At 35.5% G+C, this 26,709-nt stretch overlaps 1 protein-coding gene across 5 annotated transcripts; it reads left to right on the forward strand.

The window, feature by feature from the left end:
• The first annotated feature begins 724 nt into the window (after positions 1-724).
• LOC105057174 (truncated transcription factor CAULIFLOWER A-like) lies at positions 725-13,804 on the forward strand. 5 transcript variants are annotated; one of them, XM_019848293.3, is made up of 8 exons: positions 725-1,304; positions 3,753-3,831; positions 5,310-5,374; positions 5,507-5,606; positions 12,431-12,472; positions 12,575-12,616; positions 13,094-13,243; positions 13,345-13,804. In XM_019848293.3, the coding sequence occupies exons 1-8, from the start codon at positions 1,120-1,122 to the stop codon at positions 13,399-13,401; spliced, it is 720 nt and encodes a 239-aa protein (XP_019703852.1). In that variant the 5' UTR covers positions 725-1,119; the 3' UTR covers positions 13,402-13,804.
• Positions 13,805-26,709: the final 12,905 nt, after the last annotated feature.

The following is a 26,709-nucleotide window of genomic DNA, read 5'->3' on the forward strand; positions in this document are numbered from 1 at the left end:
AACTGAAAGGTATTGATATATCTTATATTTGACTTGGCTGTATTTGGTCAAACCTAACATAACTGCCACCACTATCTTTGATTAAATCTTAGCATTCTCGCCAACAAGGATCCAACTCTAATCAAAAGTGTCAGAACTACAATCACAAATACCACGACCAATTTATGGTTAATGTAAATGAATTTGCACTGTAGTTCTCTTAGTTTGTACGGGTCATGGATTATGGGCTAAGTTCATTCTAATATCATTTACAACAATTTAGGACCTCACTCAAACTCAACTAACACGTTTTGGCTGGCCTTTTCAGACGAGGTATTAGGTCATCATAAATGATATTAGAGTGAACTTAGCCCATGATCTTTGTGGACTATGAGACACTATCATACAGGTCTATTTGGTTTGACTAAGGATTGATCATTGTGTTTGCAATTGGATTTGAGATATTTATAATAGGATTTGAATGGATTGATAACGGAATTTAAATGGGAGAAGTATGCAGGAATCCATATGAGCTTGTGTTTAATCTCATGTTAGCTATACATCGGTAATAGATCTTGAATATTTATACATAGCCAAAAATTTTAGGTGATATTTTCTTGCTAGCTTTTTAGGTAAGGTGATCCTTGGATGCCTTCTCATTAGACGCACATAAAAAAAGCTGCGCAAAACCCTAGTACTCTTTTGCTGGTGTCTTCTGGAAACAAAGAGCTAGCGACAACGTTGTTTGCAGGCCTCGCCAGTCCTGCACTGTGGTTCTCCGTACTACAAGGGTAAATATGTCGAGAAAACAAGCCTGGTGGGCAACATCTGCACCATGACTCGACACGTGGTAAATCTCATGCTGCGATAACTTCAGCTCGGTGTTTGTTGACGCCTTTATTCGGCCCCGATTGCTCTCCAAGAAAGATGGCATCCTTGTAACCCCACTCTCAAACAATCCACCACCCAGCCAAAGTCTTCCCACGGTTTTTTAGCCTTCTTAAAGGAATGAGATCATTGTTCCTTCCTTACAAGAAACCTTCTGGGAGAACTGTCTTTATTTATATATATCTTCCTAACACATCCTTCCTTTAAATTAAGCGAGAATTCTGATCAGCAGAAGAGGGAGGTGGAGAAAAGATGGGGAGGGGGAAGGTGGAGCTGAAAAGGATTGAGAACAAGATAAACAGGCAGGTTACCTTTGCAAAGCGACGGAACGGATTGCTGAAGAAGGCTAACGAGCTCTCTGTCCTCTGCGACGCCGAGGTCGCCCTCATCATCTTCTCCAGCAGCGGCCGCCGCTTCGAGTTCTGCAGCTGCTCCAGGTATCGCGGCCATCTCCCTTATCTTCTCTTTGTATCCTTCCAGGTAGATGAGCTCATGGTTACTCCTTAACTCTTTAAGACAGGAGAGATGAGGTCTTCGACACCTGGTCATCAGGAGTCATCTCCTTTTTTTACCCTTGAGCAATTCTTCATTCTATTGCTGATGATGGGACTTTCGCTTTTGAAGTCTTTCCTTTCCTTTGCTTTTGGTTCTCGGGTTGCGGAATGGATTTGAATAATTTTGATCTCCAAAGTCTAGATCTCACTTTATTTTATTTAATATAGATCTATTAGCCTTCATTTCATCCTCTCTCTCTCTCTCTCATCTTTCATTTCCTTAAATTTCTGCAAGCTTATCTGTAAGCTTAGTTTAGTTTTTTCCGTTATTTTTAGTTGAAAAATTAAACCATCCAGATCCAGAGATTTTTTTGTAATATTTTATCATTATATCGAGTTGCTTTTTAATATTATTTTTATTTTATTTTTTTTGATGCTCAAGTTGTCCGAAGGATCTAGATAGGTTAATTAATATTGATTTCTCAGCTACTCTAAAACCTCAATTTTGCCATATTCAGAGTGAAAAGATGTCTTGGATCCCGTCCTCCCGGGATCAGTCGTCTGGTAATCAATAGATCTTGCGCTTGTTGGACGATTCCTAATGATCCAGTTGTTGAATTCTTTTCTTGCATTCCTTTTTCGTACAAAAATGGGAAGGATCTAGATGGGTGTTGTGGAGTAATAATGTCATGTACTTCCCTAGCTACGTTACGGTTTGGCTGGTTTACCATTTCTATGTGACAGAAATAAAGTTTTTTTTTTTTGGTTTTCGTGTCATGGACCATATTAGTTATTATTTTATGATACCTAGCTTAAAATGATTATTTACTTGAGCTTTGTTTTTTCCCTTGTTTTTGGCTTTCTATATTTGAAGCTGGTTGCTTCTTCTAAGAAAGCTAGGCGGTAAAGAGCTCTAGCCCAAGCTATTAATTAAAATCTTGATATCCATTATAAGCTGCGTAAGATAATTCGAATCAAGCCGTAGCACAATTGCACAACGTAATTGCAAATGAGCAGAATTAATCCAGTTATTCCTTATCTTTCTACCACAAACAATTGCCCTTTTAATTCTGCCCGTCCTTTTCAAACATCTAATCTTAATTCGGGTATAGAATTGAGTTCTTGAGTCATTCTCATATTAACATTTGCAGTCCTTATTCATAGATCTCCTTTTTCATAAGAACTCAGTGATCCAGTGATTATCATTTTTATTTTTGTTTCTAATTGTATCTTAATTCAAATTCTTCTGTTGTTAATTGACAGTGTTCTATTACCAGTGAAAAAAATCTTTAATGTTAGCTATCAGTTCAATAACTGGTTGGTGTTGTGATTCTGAGCATTATCAACATTATGAATGCTGTTGTATCTCAAACTCTTCTGTTATATTTTCTTTTTGTTGTTAGCATTAATGACACCAAACACTTGGGACAAGGCACGATCGGTATAATTTTGTTGACTTTGAGAATCTAATGATCTTTTTTTCGAAATTTTGATATAACTACCTGTAAGTATGTTTACATATATCGGTGCCACAACCATTACTTATCCTTGTTTTTAAATCTTTCATGTGATGGGTATTGAATAATTAGAATCGCATAAGCAGATAGATGATATTAGAGAAGATGGAAACCATTTAGAATATCTTAGGATCAACCACTTGATAACTTGGCTTGCTTGTTCCAGATAGACCATTTATCTCTCAACTGTTATTACAGCAGCCTTTGCCTGTCGGAGGTTTAATTTTATGACTTTTCATTTAGCTTTAATGGAGCCTTGATGGTAATTAGTTCCTGAAAGGAATGGTCCGAGAATACCCATTTTCGACTATTTGATATAAAAATATATGTACACTAGATAAGAGTGTGACATTTGGAAACCTAGCACCAGCTTCGTTATCTGACTGTTGTTTTATGTTTAGACTCGCACAGTATTTTATTTTTAGCCCCTGTACACGGTTAGGCCAGTGTTTTGTAGCCAGGCTTATACATCTTTGTACACAGTTATACCTGTTTGGTACGTACTTGAAAACAAGCCAGGGATTCAACATAAAATGGTGATCAAATTCAAGGACCAGGAATAAAACATTTGGTCATAAATTAAGGATTGAACATAAAATGGAGGGCTGTCCTGGGGCAAACATGAATGATTTTGACTGATTGAAAAATTAATGAACAAGGAGATTGATATTTCAATTTACAGTTTGTCTTTCTTTACTTCCATATTTATTTGTTTATCATCCCTTAGGGAAAGCTCTAAGAGAAAAAATTACCTGCGCTTATTGCGGGGAAGCTGGCCTGGTCATTTGTGTGCTACATCTCATCTTTGCATTCAATATTTATCCTTTTCTTGATGTGGATTCATATCTTTTCCTTGTTTCCTATTTCATCGAAGCGTGCTTAAGACAATCGAGAGGTACCAAACATACAACTATGCTGCATCAGAAGTTGTTGCCCCACCAAGCGAGACACAGGTAGGTCAACAAATAGCTTCGTTCCACATGTTCAGTGCATTTACTGGAGTGCATTTTGTGAATAATAGGTTTTGCGGTTTTCTTTATGCATGTACGTCATTAGAGACTCTGCCATTATTTTCTCCAATTTAACTACATCTCTATAATGTCATTTGATGTTTCCTTTCAAGCTTGTTGGACAGAAGATTCTTCAAATATTTAAGTTTGCATTGAAGAACATGTCCAAGAGAATTGGCTGAAATGCACTGTACATCTCATGATTAGCATTTAAGATTTTTATTTTTTTAAAAAAATTGCTTGATGCTTTATACAGCAAGGATAAAAACATTGAACACGACGATTGTTGGTAATGGTTATCATTTTATTTATAAATACAATATTTTGCATAATATATATGCATGGAGAGATGATAAATTGTATGTCGATCACTCACAAATGCAGCAGGGCTTAAGACTTGCTCTTCTTACTTTACCGTGGTATATTTGCCTTCTGTGTGCCAATGCAATATGCAAGCGATGGATATTGTAGACCTCAATAACAATATTGGAAGCAAGATTTTATGTTTCGATGGGACAGGGGACGTTTCGGTCGTTCCGTTCTGTTCTATTTTTGTGAGAAAATGAGATCGAAATGAGATCGGGACTCTGAAACCTATTTATACAGGGAGAGAAGAAGAAAGAGAGAAGAAAGAAAGGAAGATGAAGAAAGGAAAAAAAATGAAAGAAAAGACGAAGAAGAAAATAAAGAGAAGAAGAAAGAAAAGAAAGAAGAGAGGAAAGAGAACGAATAAGAAAAGGAAAAAAAAGAAAGAAAGGGATAAGAAAGTAAAACAAAAAGAGAAGAAGAAAAAGGAAGATTAAAAAAAAAAAAGAAAAGAAGGAAGAAAAAAAATGAAATGAAATGAAAGAAGGGAAGAGAATAGGAGGATATTTATCAGAATGTATGATCGGAACAGCTATCGGGATGGGACAGTGGAATGTTTCATTCCATAGAGATACTGACACATCTCCATCCCATGAAATTTAAAATTTTGAATAAAAAATTTATTCTAATTCATGAAATAAAGGGGAAAGAATTCTCATTCTTGTGGTCTTATTGTTAGTTTTCTTGGTCACAAGGGGGTGGTGAATATGATGGCAGCTTTGGGTTTGGTATTTTTACCAATCTTTTGTTTTGTCTTTCATCTGGTCATCTACCATGAGATGTGCAACTGATACCAGTGGCTTCCTGCCCTAGTTTCTGTGGTTTCAGCTGGTAAGCTTGTAGGTAAGTTTATTGGGAGAGAGGGAATTTCTATATATACAAAAAAATATTAATAAATTATAGAATGTTCAATTCCGTGAAATTTTGTCTTGTTGTTTGATTATCATGCTCTACGTTCATTTGTCTGGTTGGTTTGTGTCTCTTCTTGGTAATTTGAACTATGCCTGATAAAGGATTTCTGAGAAGGTTTTAGTTGTTTTTTTTTTTTTTTGAAGCAGAACACTTATCAGGAATATGCGAAGCTGAAGGCAAGAGTTGAGTTTCTGCAACGTTCGCATAGGTAGTCTATCCAGCTGTCTGCTTTATGACCGTTTGCTTACATGCCTTTATCATTCATTTTTGTCTAGTTCATACCTTAATTTTTATTTTTTAATTTTTTTTACTTATAAGAGTCCTAAACTTGATGGTACAGAAATCTCCTAGGTGAGGACTTGGACCCATTAAGTACAAATGAACTTGAGCAACTTGAGAATCAAGTAGAGAAGTCTTTAAAGCAGATCAGTTCAGCAAAGGTAATTAAAAAATTAGAATCATTTAGAAGGACAATTTGGATGTATTTATTCTGGACATTGATTCAGCTTTCTTGACATGGTTGTGGGAGCTGTTCAAGCTAAGATTTCCTGCATATATATGTACCTTTTAAGATCATATTGATATCACTTTTTTATTCATTAAAAATAGCGCATTCTAAAATCTTATATTCCAAGAAGAATATATTCATTCTGATGATAGTGAAACATATCGAATACCACAAAGAATATGAAAAACCAAATATTATCCAAGTTCAAGAGTAACTAGATTGATGATTAAGATGCCAGTGTTTATAATATTATTGGACTCTTTTCTTCCATCTTTTTGTCCAATGAACTCTCATTCCAGCTAAAGTGGGCCTTGTAGCTCTTCAAAATGTGATGCTTGATCATTTTCTGCTTGCCATGCTAGAAGAACAGAATATATTTGATTATTCTTTGTAATCTTATGCGACATGCATGTTTACAGCATCTATAAAATTTTGAAGTATCTCTTCCAAAACACTCTCTTACAAAACTTCTGGTGACAGGATCCTTGACATGACACTTATTGATTCTTTATGAAAAGGATCATCTTTTAAAAATTAGGAAAAAAATTAAGTTTTAACATAAAAGATGTTTGACGGGCTTATAGTTTGGACAGGTTCATGATTGGCCATGATACTATCACGCCACTCGTGTTGCCGCACTAATTCTCCTTCTAGTAACTTAAGCTCCACCGGCCCATATTGTCAACTTATATTTTCAATTTCTTTTGAGGCAGGAAAGCTAGCCCACGTTTTAAGGAGCTCGGCATTTCCACCTCTTCGATCAATGCCTTCAACTCTACTTCCAAATGATTTGATTTTCTTTATGACTTCTAAATTCACTGAAGCCTCTTATCTATGTTAGAATGAGTGTCTAATTTGATTGATTAAGAAAAAGGAAGAAATCCTTCAACTATTCAACTTGAATTTCTTAAAAAAATCTTGAAAAATGAAAAAAAAAAAGGGGCAAAAGTATGGTTTAGTTGTCATGCCCTAAACCTTATCAACCAGTGATTGTACACTTTCTAGGATAAGACCCTAAAAAGTATACAAAACTTATAAGTTCATCACAACCTCGATATTATTGGACAATATAAATATGATTTCATAATAAAATAAAATATTACCTTATTTACAAGTAATATGAGTTGCCTGTTTACATATTTCGACGATTTGATGTGCACCACCACTATTTTAACTATTCATCCTCTCACTAAGATCCTAAATGTACCCAAGTATTAAGCATGTTATAAGTCTAGCAGGAAAAATGAAAAGAAGGTGTGAGCTAACAGCTTAGTAAGAATTTCAACATATCCATATCCATGTCCACATAAATAATATAAAATTAGAAAATAGCAAATAATCAATATTGAAATAAATACAAATATTTTGAAATCATATACATAAATTAATCTAGTTGAACTCAAACAAATCGATATATATACATAATATGCAACATTTATCATGAAACATCCATCGTATTAGATTTGGGTTAGGTCAGCTTACTGCTATTTTTGAATCCGAACCAACTTGAATCAGTTTTTCAAAAGTGAAACCAAAACTAAATGAACCATCAATTGAAATAGGTTCAAAAAAAATGGAAAAATTTGGTTTGATTTGGTTCAATTTATCGAGTTGCTAGGCTAAATGGGCTTCTATTATCATGAAGAAGAATAAAAATCAGTGAGAAAAAAAAAAAAAAAAAAAGACAAAGAAGCACAACTTGCTTCCTTTAATGTCGAGAGTCATTATTGAGAACTAAAAGATAAACAGTTCATCAGCATTAATGCTGAAAGTCATTATTGAGAACTAAAAGACAAACAGTTTATCAGCATTGATGCATATATTACCAGAAGATAAAATAAATGTATTTATAACTAGTGCAAAAGAAAATTGGTTCTATATGATTCAATAGAACAATAACTAAAAGCGCTTGGAGATCCAAAACCCTAAGGATCTAATCATGCTAAGAGAAGATCCACAATGATCAGTCAATCCATAGAATCCCTAATGGATTCGCAATGCCAAAAGAGAAAGTTAGGAGAGTCACAGGGGAGAGGAAGGATACCTTCAAAGTTTAGAAGATGATAGAGGGCAAGGGCGAGATGGAAGCAATAGGATGGATTTATCTATGTTTTATGACCCACCAAGTAATTGTGAGAAGGTCATCGGTTCTTACTTGACTTATCTTTCTTAGCATTTGATGGCCTCAATTTGAGAAGAAAGTGCAGTCACGATGGAGCAGAAGGCTAGGGGGAAGGGCTCCAAACAAGAAGAATAGAGAGTGAAGGTTGAGTGAGCATTGGAGGAGGGAGGCAAGGGTGTGATAAGAGAAGAGTTTGGAGGGAAAGGGGCCAAGCATTGTGGAGTGGAAGAGAGACGAGAGAAAGGGGCAGCTAGGTTTTTTTGAGTACAAGGGTCGCTATAATTAAAACCTTAAGATATAATATATTGGGCTAGCCGTTGATATTTGATCAAATGACTTGGCTTGATAGGGATTAAAAGGGTTGAATGGTGCTGGTTTCTTTTAGTCTTACATTGACTATTTGCAAGATGCATTCTTGCTTTAAAATAAAATACCATCACAGGCTCTTTTTCCAAGCTAGAAATTGTGAATTTGGATTGGGTCTGATAGGTACATTGTACTGGTTATCTATCCTAAGTTGCATGACATATCTGTGGGTTAGTTTGGCTTAAGTAGTTTTTTTTTAAAATAATTTTTTTAAACTTAAATTGAAATTGAATTAATTTTTTCATTTCAAAACATTCCAAGTTGAAATCAAATCTAATGCGGAAAAACTCAATCAAAAGTAAATTGAAATAACCAATTTGGATAGATTTTTTGGTTTGGTCAATTTTCTTCCACACCCTTACATGTCATTCAAGGGGGAAATATCACAAATATCATGAGATAAAATTTTTTCATTCAGACAGTGGTTTCATATGTCTTATCTTCTGTTTCTCATTATCACCATTCCGAATCCAGCAACAATTAATTTTCTATTTTTGGACTATCCAAAATCATACTCCAGTCCATGAATGACAAAACATAATTTTCATCCATGAGACTATGGAGACTATCCTATGTATAAACTTGTACAGGCTATCTTCCGTGTATATCCATGAAGACTATTCTATGTATAAATTCATGGAGGTTATCCTATATATAAGCCTGTGGAGGCTATTCACGTGATAAGGCTAGTATAAATATCTCTTACTCATCCATCTAATTGATCATTTTTTTTTTATCTAATAAAATATAATTCAATAATATATTTTGATGTGGTGAATTAACCTTGGAGTAAGCTGAAATGATGTAACCTCGAAAGTGCCCGAGGTTCTTCACCTTGGATCATGATGAACTGAAAGCCATGATTATATCAAAGCCACAATCTCAAAGGTAGTTTTAACTATTTAGACATGATTGCATGATTAAAGCAGTTATAAATATTGAGGAATATAGATATCTATTATTGTGTAGTTATCACATGATAGAAACTGCTGCTATATGGTTATCTCATGTCTTGTCTATCTTAGCAATGATCACCGACCTTTCCTTATAAATAGTGAGAACAAGGAGATTCTCTAGTAAGTCTTTTTTCATAGCATTCTCTACTCTTTTTCCTCTGTTTCTTCTACTATTTTCTAGAATTTGATTGACTTAAGCGTCTAAGAATCTCCTGCTGGACTCTGACAAGAAGACTTGATTTTTAGATTAGTCATACTTTGAAGGATTCCAAATGGCCATATCTCAAGGTGTCTCAGATCACCATTCTTCCCAACTTCACCTTAGAGGGTGACCAATCATGCTGTCATCTTGTACATCTACCAATCTCAATCAACTTCAGATTCTAGCAAGATTATATTTTTGGCCAAATTTCAAATTAATCAATATCATATTTCATGTAACCAAAATAATCAATATCCAATACATATATATGATAAAAGAAATATGATATACAAGTGATCAAAATATATATATTCATACAGACAATCATGCAACTAATATCATATTCTATATAACCAAAAGTATCAATATTTGATACATATATACACAATAAACAAACATATACTTATGTGCATACCTATAATTGTGCAACGAACAACATCATCCCAAGCAAAATCAAAGAAACCAACAAATTAAAATATATATATATATATATATATATATATATATATATAGGTAATTATATGTAGAGATTCTTACCTCTATCATAGCCAATTTAGACACAATGTTTATCAATCCAAATGCATACCTAATATATTTAATCAATTTAATAATAATATAATATCAATTTATCCTTAATCAACCACCAGCAATATTAATAAATCAATTGCTCATTAATTCCTTAATTCAAGGTTCTAATAGTTGAATTATCCATAACTTCTCTATCCTAATCCAAAATTAAAATATGTAAAGAGATAGGGTTTTACCTCGGTTTAGAGACTGAAACATAAAATCCTTATTGTGCTTCTTTTTGTTCATATGACTGCACCTCCAAACAAAATCAAGTCGTCCATGAAAGGAGATTTGAATAAGAAGAAGGATAAGACTTATTGGGTAGTAGTGCTTGGTGGCTTTAATCGATCAAAATGATGTAATCGAATTTGCAAGATCGAAAAAAGAGTGTCCAATCAAAGCAAAGGTAACATGTTAGGGGTTATCGATGATGCATCTAAGGATGACCAATAAAGATCAGGTTGAAGGCTAATATGATGGGGGATCGTAGATGCTAATGTAGGACCCTCTACTAGGTCAACCTAAACTCTAAAGAATAGGAGGATGGAACCCTTCACTAAATCATAAAGGGAGAGAAAGACAAAGAAGAGAGATAAAGGGAGAAGAGAGATGAGAATGGAGAAAGGTCTTCCTGTTTCTCTCAAAGAAAAGAACAGGAGGGAAACAACGATGGCTAGGTGGTGGTGGTTGCAAGCAATGGCCGGAGGGTCAATGACATAATGGTAGGCATCGACAATGGTCAATGAAATAGAAGGAAAAAATAGCGTATATTCTAAAAAAGAATAAGGGATGAATCTATTGAGTTTCAACCCATTCAACAGTGGCCGATGGCTTCGACATTGATCTTGAAGAACAATTGAGGTATTAGTGGATCATTGGAAGTTCGATTAAAAGGAAGAAGAACCTTTGTTCATAAAATAATGATTGAGGGACCGAAATAGAAAAAGTATTGATCATGGTAAATCCAGACTCTTTCAATGAATACCTATCTGGCTAAAAGTGATTGCACAAAGTAGAGATGATGATAGAGAGAGTGTCGATTAGGGGGGAGCCTCAGCTTTGGCATGGCTAGGATATGGGCGAGGATTCTCTTTTCCCCTTCTATCTTTCCAATAGTGGGGATCAGCAGCCATAGACTTACTAGGGCAATGGAGGTTTATGTAGAGGTAAAGGCTAGAATTTTCTATCCTCCGATGGAGTTGAGGAGGAGTTAGCATCAGTCTCCTCCAACTAGAAAAATCTTGCTTTTTTCTAGCTTTTTTTTTAAAATTTAGGCTATCTTAAATGCTAGGCCGGTTAATAGACTAGGCCTAGTTCACGTATTGGACTAAGTAAAGAGCTGAGCCTTAAATTAGGTCCCTTTTTTTCTTAATGATTACAAAATTGAGATACATATCCTCCATTTATGATAGTGAGGCATGTCTTTGTATAATTTGGAATGAATTCCTCTCCTAGTTTGAATAGGACTCATTTTTCAAAAATAAATATTACTAATATAAACAAACATAAAAAGAATATTTTATATTAGATAAATTTTGACTCTTACATCAATTTTATCTTCTATAACTCTATCAAATTCTTCCTGTCTTGAGAGATATGTTTCGACCAAATTTTTTTCAAAAAAAAAAAAAATTATTTTGACTGGTCTATTCGAGGGCTTGAATGATAGAGTTTGGATCTGATCACTAGAGAAGCGATCTTTCTTAGGAGTTGTGTCATATCATAGATCTCGAAAAGTTATTTATTTATTTTTTGAAGATCACCTCAACTGAACATCGTATAACAAGTTATTTCTCTAGAGATTTAGTGGATGATTTGCCTTTTTGGTACGATGGATCTTACTTTGAGATCAAATCTAGCTCTATCCATAATGATCAAAGTGATCTATATGAAGTTTGATGATCCTTGTGTATCAATATCACACGATACTACTTAATGGAGTGCATCATGTTAGTAATCTCTATACATCTTTTCAAACTTCTCCAGATGATTAACCTGGACCTATCCAGTATGGACTGATCCTTATATATTCATTCTTTGATGCATGTCTCTAGCTATTTGACTAGCCAACTATATTTCACTTAATCCCAATGATTTAATGCTGATATCTTCAAGTCTACCTCTATTAGTCAAGAATAATTCTTTCTTGCTTCCTTAAACAGTGAGTAGTAGGCCAAAAATTAATTATATCACACTTTTCTCTATAATACAACTGCAAAAGTTACTCTTATAATTTAAATTCAGAGACAACATTTTAGGCTGTATCCTAATTGTTTTACTCTGTGAGCTATATCTTTCTTTATGATGTACTGAATTGGTGTAGCTGGCTTCAACTGTGGCAAACTTATTTTTGGAATCCTTATATAAAGTGCCTGCTAGACATAAATTTACCTGTAGTGAAGTGTCAATTTTTGTGGATTTTCTATTTATACGGCATTGATAATTCAAGCCAAGATACCACTTAAAGAGCGACATCATTTTACGCATTAAATGATGGAAGATTTACAATGATCCATTCATTTCTGTTTATATATTTACAGACGCATTTAATGCTTGATCAACTTTATGATCTTAAGAGAAAGGTATGAATTTGTGCTCTAAGTATTTTATGTTCATCATGAATGTACTAATGTGTTAGGTTTGATACATGCTCCATTTAGTAAACAGGTTTTATCTTAATGCAGGAACAAGTGTTGCAAGAAGTAAATAGAGAACTAAAAAGAAAGGTATTCTGATAATTATTTCATTTTTTGCTGTTTGTTTTTTACATAATCATTACATTCTTATCATGAGGTCATAACTTGGATTGCCCATGCAATCTTTGCAATTAGATAATGATTTATTTTCTCCTTTCAGATTTGAAAAAAAGCTGAAATTTCTAATTATTGAATATAGACCAAACTACCTGATAATCGTGTATGTAATTTAGTAGGATTATGATTTAAGAACTGCAGTTTACTAATTGGCAGACATTTTTTAACTTAAGAATGCTATGCTCGTATTAGATGTTGTCTTCTAGGTCTTCATCCCCATTAAATTTTATGACATTTCTGTTTGCTCCTTGTATGTGTTTGTGATATTGTCTGCCTTTTAATCTTCCATAATACCCTATCAAGTGTGCCTTAGCAACATTTTATCATCATGCTCATTGAGATATATATTTTTTTAATTTAGTAGTTGCTTTGCCACTCTTATTTTGGTAGTTACAAGAAGCCATTCCATATAATCCCCTCCAGTGGTCATGGATAAATGGTGGTGGCAATGGTGCTGGTGGTGCATCCGATGGCCCTTGTAATCACGAGTCTGCTCTATCAGAGGAATTCTTCCAGCCATTGGCATGCCACCCTCTACAAGTTGGGTAATACTTTACTCTCATGAAAGGCATTCAGATCAACATGAAAATATATTAACAAAATTTTATAGTTTTACTGCATGAACTCTATTTTTGTTGCAGGTACCATGCCATGCACATAGACCAGTCAAACAAAGGAGATATGACACACAATTATAATAGCTACTTTCCTGAATGGATGTGATAAGTTCCAAGCTTCATTAGGTATATATCTGCAACTATAAGAACCCAATCTGGTGTGGGATTCTTTTTCCCCACTTACAACGTTGTCTATTGTAAGTTGATCCTACTTTATCCATAAGTAAATAAGGATGCAACAAAGAGAATGCTTATGCTTATTTATTAGTCCTTGCAACTTATGGTGACATCATCAAAATATAATGAGCTGAATGTATAGCGTCATGTTTGTCTGTTATATGTCATGCAAAGTCTTGTCATGAGAAGGCGATGATTAGAATTTATGAAGCCAACATGATTCATACCTTCATTACAACATGATACCAGGTTGTACATAAAAATAATATTTTGAGATGCTGATAAATGTTTTTGCTTGTGATGCATATGTTGATTGGCTTGTTTGGCCTAAAATGGTCGAAGAATGGGTCCAATCCCTGCTCTGAACTTTGCCATGTCGAGCTGACCCACTAAAAGAAATTATTGAGAGCATCTGCTGTGCTATCACCTCACAAGACCTATATTTCTCAACTAACAATCTATAATTATAAACTAATAAATAGTGCGGAGGCTATTCTTATTACTAAATCTCTTTTCACAGTTGGTGCATTTGATAACTATCATTGGACAAAGGTCTCAGCACCATGATCTTATGTACACCTTTGCCTTACACTTCTAAGATATGGTTGGCTCGATAGCTAACTTGATGTTTGTTTTTATGTTGATTGAAGTACTTGGAATATTATATATGATGGATAAATATTTTTTAACCCCATCCTTTTCTCCGAATACCATCTAGAAAAGGACGAATGCAATTTCATTGGCAAAAGAATAGAGGATTTGGTGTCGTTTTGGTGTCATGGCCACCGACACCACTACCAATATTGTATATATATCATACTAAATTCATGATAGTTGATGGTAAATAAGTGCCATTATAATTTTCTAATATTGAAAATGTAATTATAATAATTGGCCTCTGAATTGTGTGCTAGAATATAGCATGTTTGGTGCATGATAGCATGGAAATCTGTTGACAGTTATAATGTCATTCTGATTATAGATTCTTTTGATATTTTCATTATTTATTTGAATAAATTCACCATTCCTATAGGGCATGAACCAAGTGGGATTTAATTATTTATGTGATTAGTTATTGCAATCCTCATGGAAGGATTTGACACTCAGTATTTGGATTCAGTACTCGAATAGATACACCAGTAAGTCTCTAAGAAGTTAAATAAACCGGAGGCCTAAGCTCAAGGGCCATAGTATATGTCGAACACTGCTAGACATATGCATCTCATATTTGTTTTCTTGATGGTTGGTGATCAAATTGCTTTGTGTGTATGTGTGGTATGTAGGCTTTGATGCACATATTGACAATATCTATTTAGTATTGGGATTATTTGGAAGTGACGGTGGATTATGCATGGACAAGAGAGGATGGAGAGCAATGGTAGATGGTGTACAGACATAGGCGAAGATGCTAGACTCTTAGAGATCATCCCCTTCTCTCGAGGGCCAACCTAAAACCATTGGAGCTAAGCCTCATTTGGTATCCACTGCTCCCAACTACTGAACGCATAATGATTACTCTTTCATTCAATATTGCCCTAACAACCAGCCCTAGGATGTTAATGATGGAGTTATACCGAGCAATAGCCGCTCTCCTTTTCAACCAGCATCTAGCAAGTACCAAACTTTTCCACTTTCCTGCCTTTAACCTTTTGGCTTGCTTCTAGTAGGTGACAAAGGCCATAGGAAGAAGTGCAAGAATGGCCTTTGGTGCTTCCTCTATCGATATGTGGGGCATTCGGCTAAGGATTGCAGAGTTGGTCAGAGGAGGATGGAGGAGAGATGCTTATTCAAGAGTTGCCGGAGAAATTGAAGGTTTTCTTGCCCATGGAGGATATCCATAGAGAAGTAATCTATTTTATCCAATAACGATATTATCTATATTTCATCTATTGGGGGCTGTCCCACTTCCGAGATCCTCCTAAGTAGCTCAAGCTCTTAAATTCATCCATCCTAAGTTTGAGTGGGATCCCTTTGACCTTAGATTCAACATCTCCTTGGTGATGTTTCCATCATGGATCTTCCTTTGGTTCATTGAATAGTTTCGATGGTGTAGTTTGCATGGTTTGCTCTTGCCTTTGTCCGTGGTTTGCTGCTATTGGTGTTTTGTTTGACCCTAGTTTGATTATTTGGCTAATATAGGGAATTGAATTAGATCCATGATTGTGGTATCTTGGAACATCATACAGTTTGGTGAAATAGATAAGCGGCAAGTGATTAGAGACCTCATCATCTCGTCAATTTGTGATATCATTCTAATCCAAGAGTCCAAGTCGGTCGATCCAAATCCTATACTTCTCTAATCTTTGGGTGGGTGTCACTTGGATGGGCCCATTTGAATGTTCGTAGAAGTGTTCATGGTATACTTATGGAATGGAACTCTTATCTCTTCTCATTGAAATTCTCTTGTAAGAAGATTTTCTCACTCATGGTGGGGCAATTTTGTTATGAACTCTAGTCTACTCGCTTCATCATCGTGGTTTACGGGCCAAATGAACATGAATTTAGGGAGAACATCTTCGAAGAGTTTTTACTTGTTAGATTAGTGGCTAGAGGTCCTTGGTTATTGGGCATCGATTTTAACATCACTAAATCAGGAGAAGATCATGAAGGCAGTCCATAATGCTTGAGAGATAATATCCAATTCTTGGACTTCATTTTTGATCTTGACCTAGTGAACCTTGATCTCAAGGGAAGAAGCTTCACTTGGAGCAAAAAAAAAAAAAGAACATCCTTCACTTGCTAGATTGGACAGATTCCTCTTCTCCTTAAAATGGAAAAGCATAATCCCTACTTCGGTACATTCTACCCTTATTAGTGCTGCCTCCAATCATGTGCTGATTGTATTGGATTGCAAAGTTAAGTTTGCGATACTAAATATTTTTAGATTTAAATCTTGGTAGATTAAAGAGGTCGATCTTGAAAATATCGTGAGAAATTGTTGGAAAAGTGTCAATGGGGCCTTTAACCCAGCAATGGTTTGGGTGGATACCTTAAGGAGACTCCATTTCTCTTTGAAAAAATGGTCCATACTTAAGAGAAATGCTAATTGAGAGATGAAAAGAAATTGTTGCATGAAATTGATACCCTTGATAAGAAGGAAAAAAAAAATGGATCTCTTAGCTTCTGTGTTTGAGACTAGAAGGATCTTCAATGGTCTTTAAAGAAGATTTGTAATAAGGAAGAAATCTATTGAAGGAAGGGAGAAAAAGCGATCTGGATCAAGGAGGGCGATAAGGATACTGTCTAATTTCATAAATTGGCTTTAGGGTATCAAAGAAGAAATCTTATTACCACTCTTATGCATGATAGAATGAAAATCACCAATCAATGGAATATTGCTTGCAAACTTCAAGAATTTTTAAAGCATTTGTTTGGTACTTCATTCAAATTCTCTTTCAATTGGGACCTGCTGTTTGGAAGCCAGAGGGTGAACCTTAGTGATCTTGAAAGGCCCTTACCATGGAGGAGATCAAAGCTACAATATTCTTCTTTAATGGAATCAAATGGTCGGGGTTGCATGGATTCTCCTTTTCTTCCTTTCAAAGGTTCTAGAACCTAATTTGTGATGAACATCTGGTTTTGTTGAATGATTTTCATGATGAGAGCCTTGACTTGAGCAGACCAAACTTCACCTTCATCTCCCTCATGTCCAAAAAGGATGGCATCCTTAAGCCAAGAGATCTTCAGCTAATTAGCCTCTTGAGCAGTCTCTACAAATTTATTGCAAAGGTGCTAGCACGAAGACTCTCAAACTACCTTCTATTGCTAATTCATGAGTCTTAATCAGTCTTTATCAAACTACCTTCAACACATCATTGAAAACTTTATTTGTATTGGAAGGATTGAGCTTAATTGGAAAAAATCTAATTAAAGGTCCAGGGATTTATTCCGTAGCATATTCTTGATTATTCTTTGGCATATTCTTGTTATTCCCTATCTATATTTGGGTCTACATATTTGTATTTATAGGTCTTTGTACACACTTTTGATTCAGAGTGAAGAAAAATAAAAATAAATATCTTCTTCTCTTTTTCATCATGGTATCAGAGCTTCCGGGTTCTGATCCATTCTTTCTTCCTTCCCCTTCTTAAAGAAAAAAAAAAAAACCTCTTTTCCTCCGCCCACCTCTGCCCTCATTTTTCATTATTATTATTATTTTTTCTCTCTTCACAGCAAACTGCTACCATCTTTCTTCTCGGGCGCCTGCGAAATCCCTTCGAAACCCCGGCGTCAACGTTCTTCCCGGTCGCCACCACAGCCATCGCAGCGCTCTTTCTCACCGGCCGCCTCCGTCGAGCCCCTTCTTCCCGGTCGAAGCCCCTCCAAAGCCTCCGCATCCACCAAATCCATCCGTAGCCATCGCCACCGCACCCTTTCTTCCCGGCCGAAACCCCTTCGCCGGCATCCGCCGAGTCCATCCGAGCACCTTCTTCCCGACCGAAGCTCTTTCAAAGCTTCCGCATCCGTCGAGTCCATCCGCAGCCCCGGCAGAAGCCCCTCCAAAGCCTCCGCATCCGCCAAGTCCATCCGCAGCCATCGCCACCGTAACCCCCTTTTTCTTCCCGGCCGAAACCCCTTCGCCGGCATCTGTCGAGTCCATCCGAGCCCCATCTTTCTTCCCGGCCGAAACCTCTTCCTTCCCGGCCAAAACCCCTTTCTCCACCTCCCGGCCGGCATCGTGGCGGCCACTGCAATATCTCCTCTTCCTCCTCCTCCAACCCCCGACGGCGTCGCCGGCGAGGTGGCTGCAGCAATCCCGTGCTTCACGGGATACATAATCGATAAAAGCCACAGCTTCCTTTTTTAACACTTTCTTTTATTTCATTTACCAAAAAAAGAAGAAGAAGAAGAAGAAGAAGAAGAAGAAGAAGAGAAAGAAAAAAAAATGGAGAACTTTTATGCCTAGATACTTAAGAAGCCTGTATTTACGGTGTGTCCGATAATTCGTGTGTCTGGTGATTCATTGATAGTGTGTCAGTGAGATTATCATTTTGTTTGTATGGTCAATCCAATTACTATGCAAGATCTTGAAGGTCTGCTGGATCGGCTTATTACAGTTGCCACTCGATCAGGAGGTTCGTCAAGAGATAGTGGATCGCTGAATGCTCTTCAAGTGGCTGTAAAACTTGATGGCCCAACGACATATTTACAATGGGAGAGGAGCACTCGTCTACTTGTACAAGGGCGAGGCTTGGAGGGATATCTCACCGGCACAAAGAAGAAACCTGCTAATAATGAGCAGGGTATGGCTCAATGGAGAATGGAGAACTCTGTTGTTCTAGCATTTCTTCTAAATACCATGACACCAAATGTGGCAAGAAGTGTGCAACTGCTGGAGACTGCACAGGAAGTCTGGGAGACGGTGGCCCAAATGTTCTCACAGAAGCAGAATTCTGCTCAAGCATTTGAGATCCGTTCTCAATTACGTCAGCTTCGTCAGGGAGATTTATCTATCACTGAATATGCCACCGAGTTGAAACGTCTTTGGTCCGAAGCTGATCATTATAGAAATTTTGCTCCACAATGTTCCATCGATGTTGATGGATTTCAGAAATATTTAGAAGAAGAACGGGTCCAGAACTTTCTATATGGTCTGAATCCGGAATATGAATCTGTCAGAGTTCAGCTCCTTGCCAGAGATATTTTACCTAGTTTAGGTCAAGTTTTCTCTACTGTTTTAAGTGAGGAGACATGACGACGAGTGACTTCTGACTCCAATAGTTCTATAAGATCAGCCCTTACCGTACAGCCACAGCAAGTAGGTGAGAAGGTATGTTTTCATTGTAAAAAGCCTGGGCACACTAAGGCATTTTGCTGGGATCTCCATGGCCGCCCAAATCAGCCTGGGCGTGGTAGTCAGGGCCGTGGTGGTCGTCGTAGTGGTGGAAGAACTGGAGGACAGAATCATGTTCGTGGACCTGCCCAAGCCAATCTCTCTGAAGAGACCGAGGGTGCTATACACAGCTTATCTACAGAGGAGTATTAGACCTTCCGACGAATGATGGAAAAGTATGAATCATCTTCTAACACCACACCTTCTACTCTGGAGCAGTCTAGCCACCAGGACGAATATCTTGATTCCTCTCTTTTTGCACACTCAGGTACTTCATATAAGTTATCACATGCATTTACTTGCGGGACATCTAACTCCTGGGTAATAGACTCAGGAGCATCCAGTCACATGACAGGGGCACCTAATAGTTTTATTTCATATTCACCATGTTCAGGACATGACAAGGTCAGAATAGCTGATGGATCTTTTACCCCTGTTTCAGGAAAAGGATCTATTGACTGTACTCCTAACTTAAGATTATCATCAGTATTGCATGTTCCATCCTTTCCTACAAATTTACTCTCTATCAGCTCTGTTACTAGAGATTTGAACTGCTCTGTCATTTTTTGGCCTTCACATTGTCTATTTCAGGAGCAGAGAATGGAGAAGATACTTGAGGGTGGTAGAATGCACAATGGACTCTATTATCTATCAACTGATGAGAAAAGTATGAGCTCTTCTTTGATGGGGTATGCATTGTCTGCTGAAGGTGCCACTTCAGAACTTATGTTACATCATCGTAGGCTGGGTCACATTCTTTTTTTTATTCTTAGTCACTTATTTCCATCTTTATCAACTAAATGCAATAAAAATTTGTTAGTTTGTGATCATTGTGAATTGGCTAAACACACCAGAGTAGTATTTCCTATATCTGGAATTAGAAGTTCTCAATCTTTTGCTTTAATTCACTCTGATGAATGGAGACCATGTAGTACCAATACTCTCAAGGGCTATAGGTGGTTTGTTACCTTCATTGATTATTTTAGTCGAGTAACTTGGATCTATTTATTGAAGGAAAAAATGGAAGTTTTAAACTGTTTTAAAGAGTTTCATAAACTTGTAGGTACTCAGTTTGGTGTTGAAATTAAAATTCTACGTTCTGATAATGGCACAGAATACATTAATCAGGAGTTCCATGCGTATCTTCAAACTCACGGAATTCTTCATCAAACCACTTGTGTTGATACTCCTGCTCAAAATGGAGTTGTCGAAAGAAAAAATCGGCACTTATTGGAAGTAGCCCGATCCTTACTTTTTACCATGCAAGTTCTTAAATTTTTGTGGGGTGAGGCTGTCTTGACCGCGGCTTACTTGATCAATCGTATGCCTCTAAGAACACTCAGGTTTAAGTCCCCCATACAATGTTTGAAAGGGTCTACTGATTATGTAGTCACTCCTAGGGTCTTTGGATGTGTTTGTTTTGCTCGTGATCATAGACCTTCAGTAGGAAAACTAGATCCACGAGCATTAAAGTGTGTCTTTGTTGGTTACCCTGCTACTCAAAAGGGATACAAGTGCTATTATCCCCCTGAGCGACGAATGCTTATTACTATGGATGTTACTTTTCGAGAAACTGAAGCTTATTATGGAAGTCGTCTATCTGATAATAAGACACCAGAATTACTTCTTTCGGGTGACTTTCTATACACACCAAATTCTGGTGCCCAGGGGGAGTATCATAGTAATGATGTTCAGAGGGAGCCTAGTATTGAGAATGATGTTCAGAGGGAGCCTAGTGTTGAGAAAGAAGAAGAGTCCAGTGTGCATTCACCACCAATTGCCCATGTATCTCCACCGCTTGAAGCTTCTTCTCCAGAGTCTCCTAATGGTAACAATATTTCTACGACTTCTTCTATTTCTAATCTTAATATTCCTATTGCAAAATGGAAGGGTACTCGCTCAATTGTTCCTCCTGCTCGTTACCGTTATGATATTACTAATTATGTTTCATATAAGAATGTGTCTCCATCTTATCAAAGCTTTATAGCTGCATTAGACTCTGTCTGTATTCCTAGTACCTGGCAAAAGGCTATGGCAGAACCTAAGTGGAAGGAAGCAATGCTAGAAGAGATGACTGCTTTATCCAAAAATCAGACGTGAGATCTGGTCACTCTGCCAGCTGGAAAGCATCCTGTAGGGTGTAAATGGGTGTACACTATAAAGCAGACTCCAGAAGGTAAGGTGGAAAGATACAAAGCTCGGTTAGTAGCAAAGAGATACACTCAAATATATGGAGTAGACTATGATGAAACCTTTGCTCCAGTGGCCAAGATGAACTCTGTTCGAATACTTATATCATGTGCTGCTAATTTTGGCTGGGAATTACATCAGTTAGATGTGAAGAATGCATTTCTTCATGGAGATCTTCAGGAGGAAGTATACATGCAGATACCACCAGGATTTGAGACTAGAGCAACAATTGAAAAAGTCTGTAAGCTAAAGCGTTCACTTTATGGTCTTAAACAGTCTCTTCGAACCTGATTTGATCAATTCAGTCGGACTGTAAAAAGAATGGGATATAAACAGAGTAATGCAGATGATACTCTATTCTATAGACATCTCAAGGAAAAGAAAACTATACTCTTGGTTTATGTTGATGATATTGTAATAACAGGAGATGATCATCATGAGATTAAACAACTCAAAGGAAAACTAAAGCAAGCATTTGAGGTAAAAGATCTGGGTCCACTAAGATATTTTTTGGGCATAGAAGTTGGACGATCATCCAAAGGTATTTTTCTGTCACAACGAAAGTATGTACTAGATTTGCTTTCTGAGACTGGGATGTTGGGGTGTAAACCTGCTACTACTCCAATAAATCAGAATCATGAACAGATGGTGGAACTCCTGTTGATCGAGAAAGGTACCAATGGTTAGTTGGAAGGTTGATATATCTTTCACATACAAGACCCGACATAGCCTATACTGTCAGTGTCATCAGTCAATACATGCATGATCCACGAGAATCACACATGGAGAGAGCTTTCAGAGTATTACGCTATCTGAAAGGATGTCCTGGTCGTGGTTTGTTGTTCTCCCAACACAACACATTCCAGGTTGAGGGATTTACTGATGCAGATTGGGCTGGATCATTGGATGATAGGCGATCTACTTCTGGATATTGTACATATGTAGGGGGTAATTTAGTTACCTGGAGAAGCAAGAAACAGTCAGTGGTGGCTAGATCATCAGCAGAAGCTGAATATAGAGCAATGGCTCTAGGCATATGTGAACTTCTTTGGCTTCAGAAGCTGCTTCAGGAATTACAACTTCTAAACAAATTTCCTCTTCGATTATATTGTGACAACAAAGCAGCGATTGAGATTGTAAGCAATCCGATACAGCATGATCGTACCAAACATATCGAGATTGACCGTCATTTTATCAAAGAAAAGATTAATCAGGGTCAGATCTGCATTACCTATATTCGATCTTCTGATCAGGTGGCAGACATTCTAACCAAAGGGCTTAGCTCATTGTCTTTTTCTGGATTGACTGACAAGATGGGGCTTCGAGATATCTTCGCCTCATCTTGAGGGGGAGTATTGGAAGGATTGAGCTTAATTGGAAAAAATCTAATCAAAGGTCCAGGGATTTATTCCGTAGCATATTCTTGATTATTCTTTGGCATATTCTTGTTATTCCCTATCTATATTTGGGTCTACATATTTGTATTTATAAGTCTTTGTACACACTTTAGATTCAGAGTGAAGAAAAATAAAAATAAATATCTCCTTCTCTTTTTCATCAATTTGCGCTTGTGAGATGCTTGTTTATTGTAGGAGGACAGGATACAAAGGAGTATTGCGTAAACATGATTTTGAATTTTTTTTTTTGATAAATTAAATTGGGAGTTCATTTTGTTTTATGGAAGGCTACAGACTTTCTGAGTAAGTGAATTGGGTGCATCCATAGTCTCCCATCATTAGCATCAGTGACCCTTCTGGTACATAGGTGCCTTGAAAAGTGGATCGCGTGCAAGCAACATTTGAGGCAAAGTGGCCCACTTTCCCTGGCTTTATTTATCCTTGTAGTGGATATATTATTCCGACTTCTTCAATAGGTTGGAGACTTGGGATTGATTGAGGGTATTGGCCACCTAGCTGAATTTCAAGGTATTAGGAGCCTTCAATTTGGTGATGACACTATGTTATTCTAAGCTAGAGAGGACGAAAGTATGTTGGCAGGAAGAAAGTATGTTGGCAGTAAAAGCTATCTTTTTTTCTTTTGAAGGGGCCTTAGATCTAAGAATCAACTTTCATAAGAGTAATATTTACTACGTAAATATACACGATAGTAAAGTGAGCATATTTGCATCATTGATGAATTGTAGGAAAGACTCACTACCTTCACTTATCTCAGCATGCCAGACCAAGAATTAGGACGGTTTGGGTATAAAAAAATATCAACAAGATGAATCGGGATTTGCTTTGCAAATGGGCTTGGAAATTCATGAAAAACTCAAACCAATTATGGGGGTGGAAAATCAGATGTGTGTACTATTCAAGAAAGAAATTTGGGATGAGAGCTAAGAAGAACCTTATAATTCTCTCTCCAATTTGGCAGGACATAAGCCGATAGTCAGGGGCATTTTGGAATTGTGTTACTTTTTTTTTGTGAGACAATTTATTCAAACAAAACTTGTACGAATACAATCAAGGGAATTAGAAAATAAAATATCTCGAAGTTATCCAGAATGACCCTTGTCCCAATCCAAAGAGCCTTGTCCCAATCTAAAGAGCTTCTCTAGTATGCTTAGCTACAAATGCTGTCACTTAGTCAGCTGTAGTATTCGCCTCACAAAAGATATACCTGATAACCAATGCAGTAAATCTCTCCAGTAAAATCGAGGCATCATGAGAAGGGGTGAATGGCTCCACCGTGGTTGAGTCACCCTTCACAACAAGTAGACCTGCCCCCAAGGTCTGCCTCGCAAATACAATCCCCACCCAGGGCATGTGAAGCTCCACCCCAAGAATCGTAGGATGCAATAAGTGGCTCTCTTTAGCTGCCACAGGTCTGAAGTCAGGCCCACAGAATATAAAACTAGTCTCGCCATGTCTACTTCTAACATTCACTACAAGAAAAGAGAGTTTTTGTGACAAATTTTTTTGCGACGAAAAAAATTTCTGTCGCAAATAACATTATTTACGATGTTTCAAAATTTTCATCACTAATAAAAAAAATATTTACAATGATATTATATTTTCATCGTAAATAAATAATATTAGCGATGAAAAAAAATTTCATCGTAAATACAATTTATTTGCGACGATTATTTTTATCGTAAATAATAAAATATTATTTTAATTTTAAATTTTTAAATATTACCGATGAAAAATATTTCATCGTAAATAATACAAGTGTTTGCGATAAAAAGTGATTTTTCATTGTAAATATTTGTTATTTATGACTAAAAAATTTTATAACTAATATTTGAAGAAAAATAAAAAATTTTAAAATTTTAAATATTAAAGATTATTTATGACATAATTTTTTTATCATAAATAATTATCTTATTTACGATGAAAATGATATTTATGTCGCAAATAAAAATTATTAACGATAAAATTTTATCAATAATATTTAAAAAAATTAAAAAAATTAAAAATTTAAAAATTAAAGATTATTTATGATGTAAAAATTACATCATAAATAATAAAATATTTATGATAGAAAATATATTTTTTGTCATAAAATACTCATCATTACGATGAATATTTTTCATCACTAATATGTGCAAAAATAAAAAAAAATTTAAAAATTCAAAAACTCCACTATTAGGGATGAAATAATTTTCATCATAAATAATTAACATATTTAAGATGAATAAAGTTATCACGTCGCTAATACCAAAATTTTTACGATGAAAATATTTCATCATTAATAATTTAAAAAAAATTAAAAAAATTAAAAATTTAAAAAATATAGATTATTTGTAATAAAATTATTACATCGTTAATAATTCCATATTTAAGATAGAATTTTTATTTTTTATCATAAAATTTTTGATTATTTACGATGAATATTTTTCATCACTAATATGTAAAAAAATAAAAAAATTTTAATTTTTAAAAACTAGACTATTAACAATGAAAATATTTTTATCGCAAATAAGTAGCTTATTTGTGATGGAACACACGTTTTCCATCGCGAATAAACTTATTTTTACGATGAAACTTTTGCTTCGCTAATATTTAAAAAATTTTAAAAATTTAAAAATAAAAGATTAGTTATGATGAAAAGGTTACATCGTAAATAATCTCATATTTATGATAGAATTTTAATTATTTATTATAAAATCTTTGATGATTTACGATGAATATTTTTTATCGCTAATATGTGAAAAATAAAAAATTTTAAAATTTTAAAAACTTGACTATTAGCGATGAAAAAATATATTTTCATCGCTAATATCTTTTTTATGATAAAAATATTTCATCACTAATATTAAAAAAAATTTAAAAATTTAAAAATAACAGATTAGTTACGACGAAAATATTATGTCATAAATAATATGTATTTACGATAAAAATAACAGATTAGATAAGCTAATTGAAACAAAGTCACCTGATATGCATCCTAGACAATGCGATCCAGTTTAAATAATTTTTCATTGGAAGACTTGGATCTCAATTCCAAACTTATTCTCATATAAATATTAAACAGTACTGTTCATTCAATTCTAAATAAAATCAAACTTATATCTCTAAACTTTTTTTTTATGTTTATGTTGATTGCCCATCTTATATTATAACTTCACAATCATGGTCTAAAATATTAGTGGATTCTGATATAATAAAATGACGTATGAATCGTTGAGGTACCTATGGTGGGATCTTTAGAGGCAAGGACCACTCATGAATACTTAAAGTACCTATCGTGAAATCTTTAGAGGCCAGTAAAGATTACAACGTATTTATCCTTTCAAAGTAATATATATATGTTTAGATCCGATTAAATCAAAATTGGACAACGAAAATCCTATATCAATAATCCAAATCATTGGATGTAATCTTTTATTTCAAAACTGCTTGTATACAAAAATATTATATGATTTGAAGATCCCCAACCTATGCATCAAATGATCAAAAAAATATATCTAATTTAATTTTATTTGGACTATTCAATTTTTGACTCATAGATACATAAGTTAAGGATTAGAAATCATGTGATTTTTTATGTGCAAGCAGCTTTGAGATATTAGATTCATTGATTCACAACTTCTATTACAAAATTTTGATATGATCATATCTGAGTCTAAATACTATCGATCTGATCCTAACTTGGCTATATATATATAAATTTTCTATGGAAGACCCACCAACCAAGGAGTTAAGTTGCATCACATGACTCATGTTTATTTTCTGATCCTAATT

This window comes from Elaeis guineensis, chromosome 2, assembly GCF_000442705.2.
Source record: "Elaeis guineensis isolate ETL-2024a chromosome 2, EG11, whole genome shotgun sequence".
Lineage (NCBI taxonomy): Eukaryota > Viridiplantae > Streptophyta > Magnoliopsida > Arecales > Arecaceae > Elaeis > Elaeis guineensis.

Excerpts from the sequence above, each read along its gene's own strand:
- LOC105057174 (XM_010939668.4), top strand. The coding sequence starts at position 1,120 with ATGGGGAGGGGGAAGGTGGAGCTGAAAAGGATTGAGAACAAGATAAAC. Across the intron at positions 3,832-5,309 it reads CCCCACCAAGCGAGACACAG|CAGAACACTTATCAGGAATA; the intron begins GTAGGTCAACAA and ends TTTTTTTTGAAG. Across the intron at positions 5,607-12,430 it reads AGCAGATCAGTTCAGCAAAG|ACGCATTTAATGCTTGATCA; the intron begins GTAATTAAAAAA and ends ATATATTTACAG.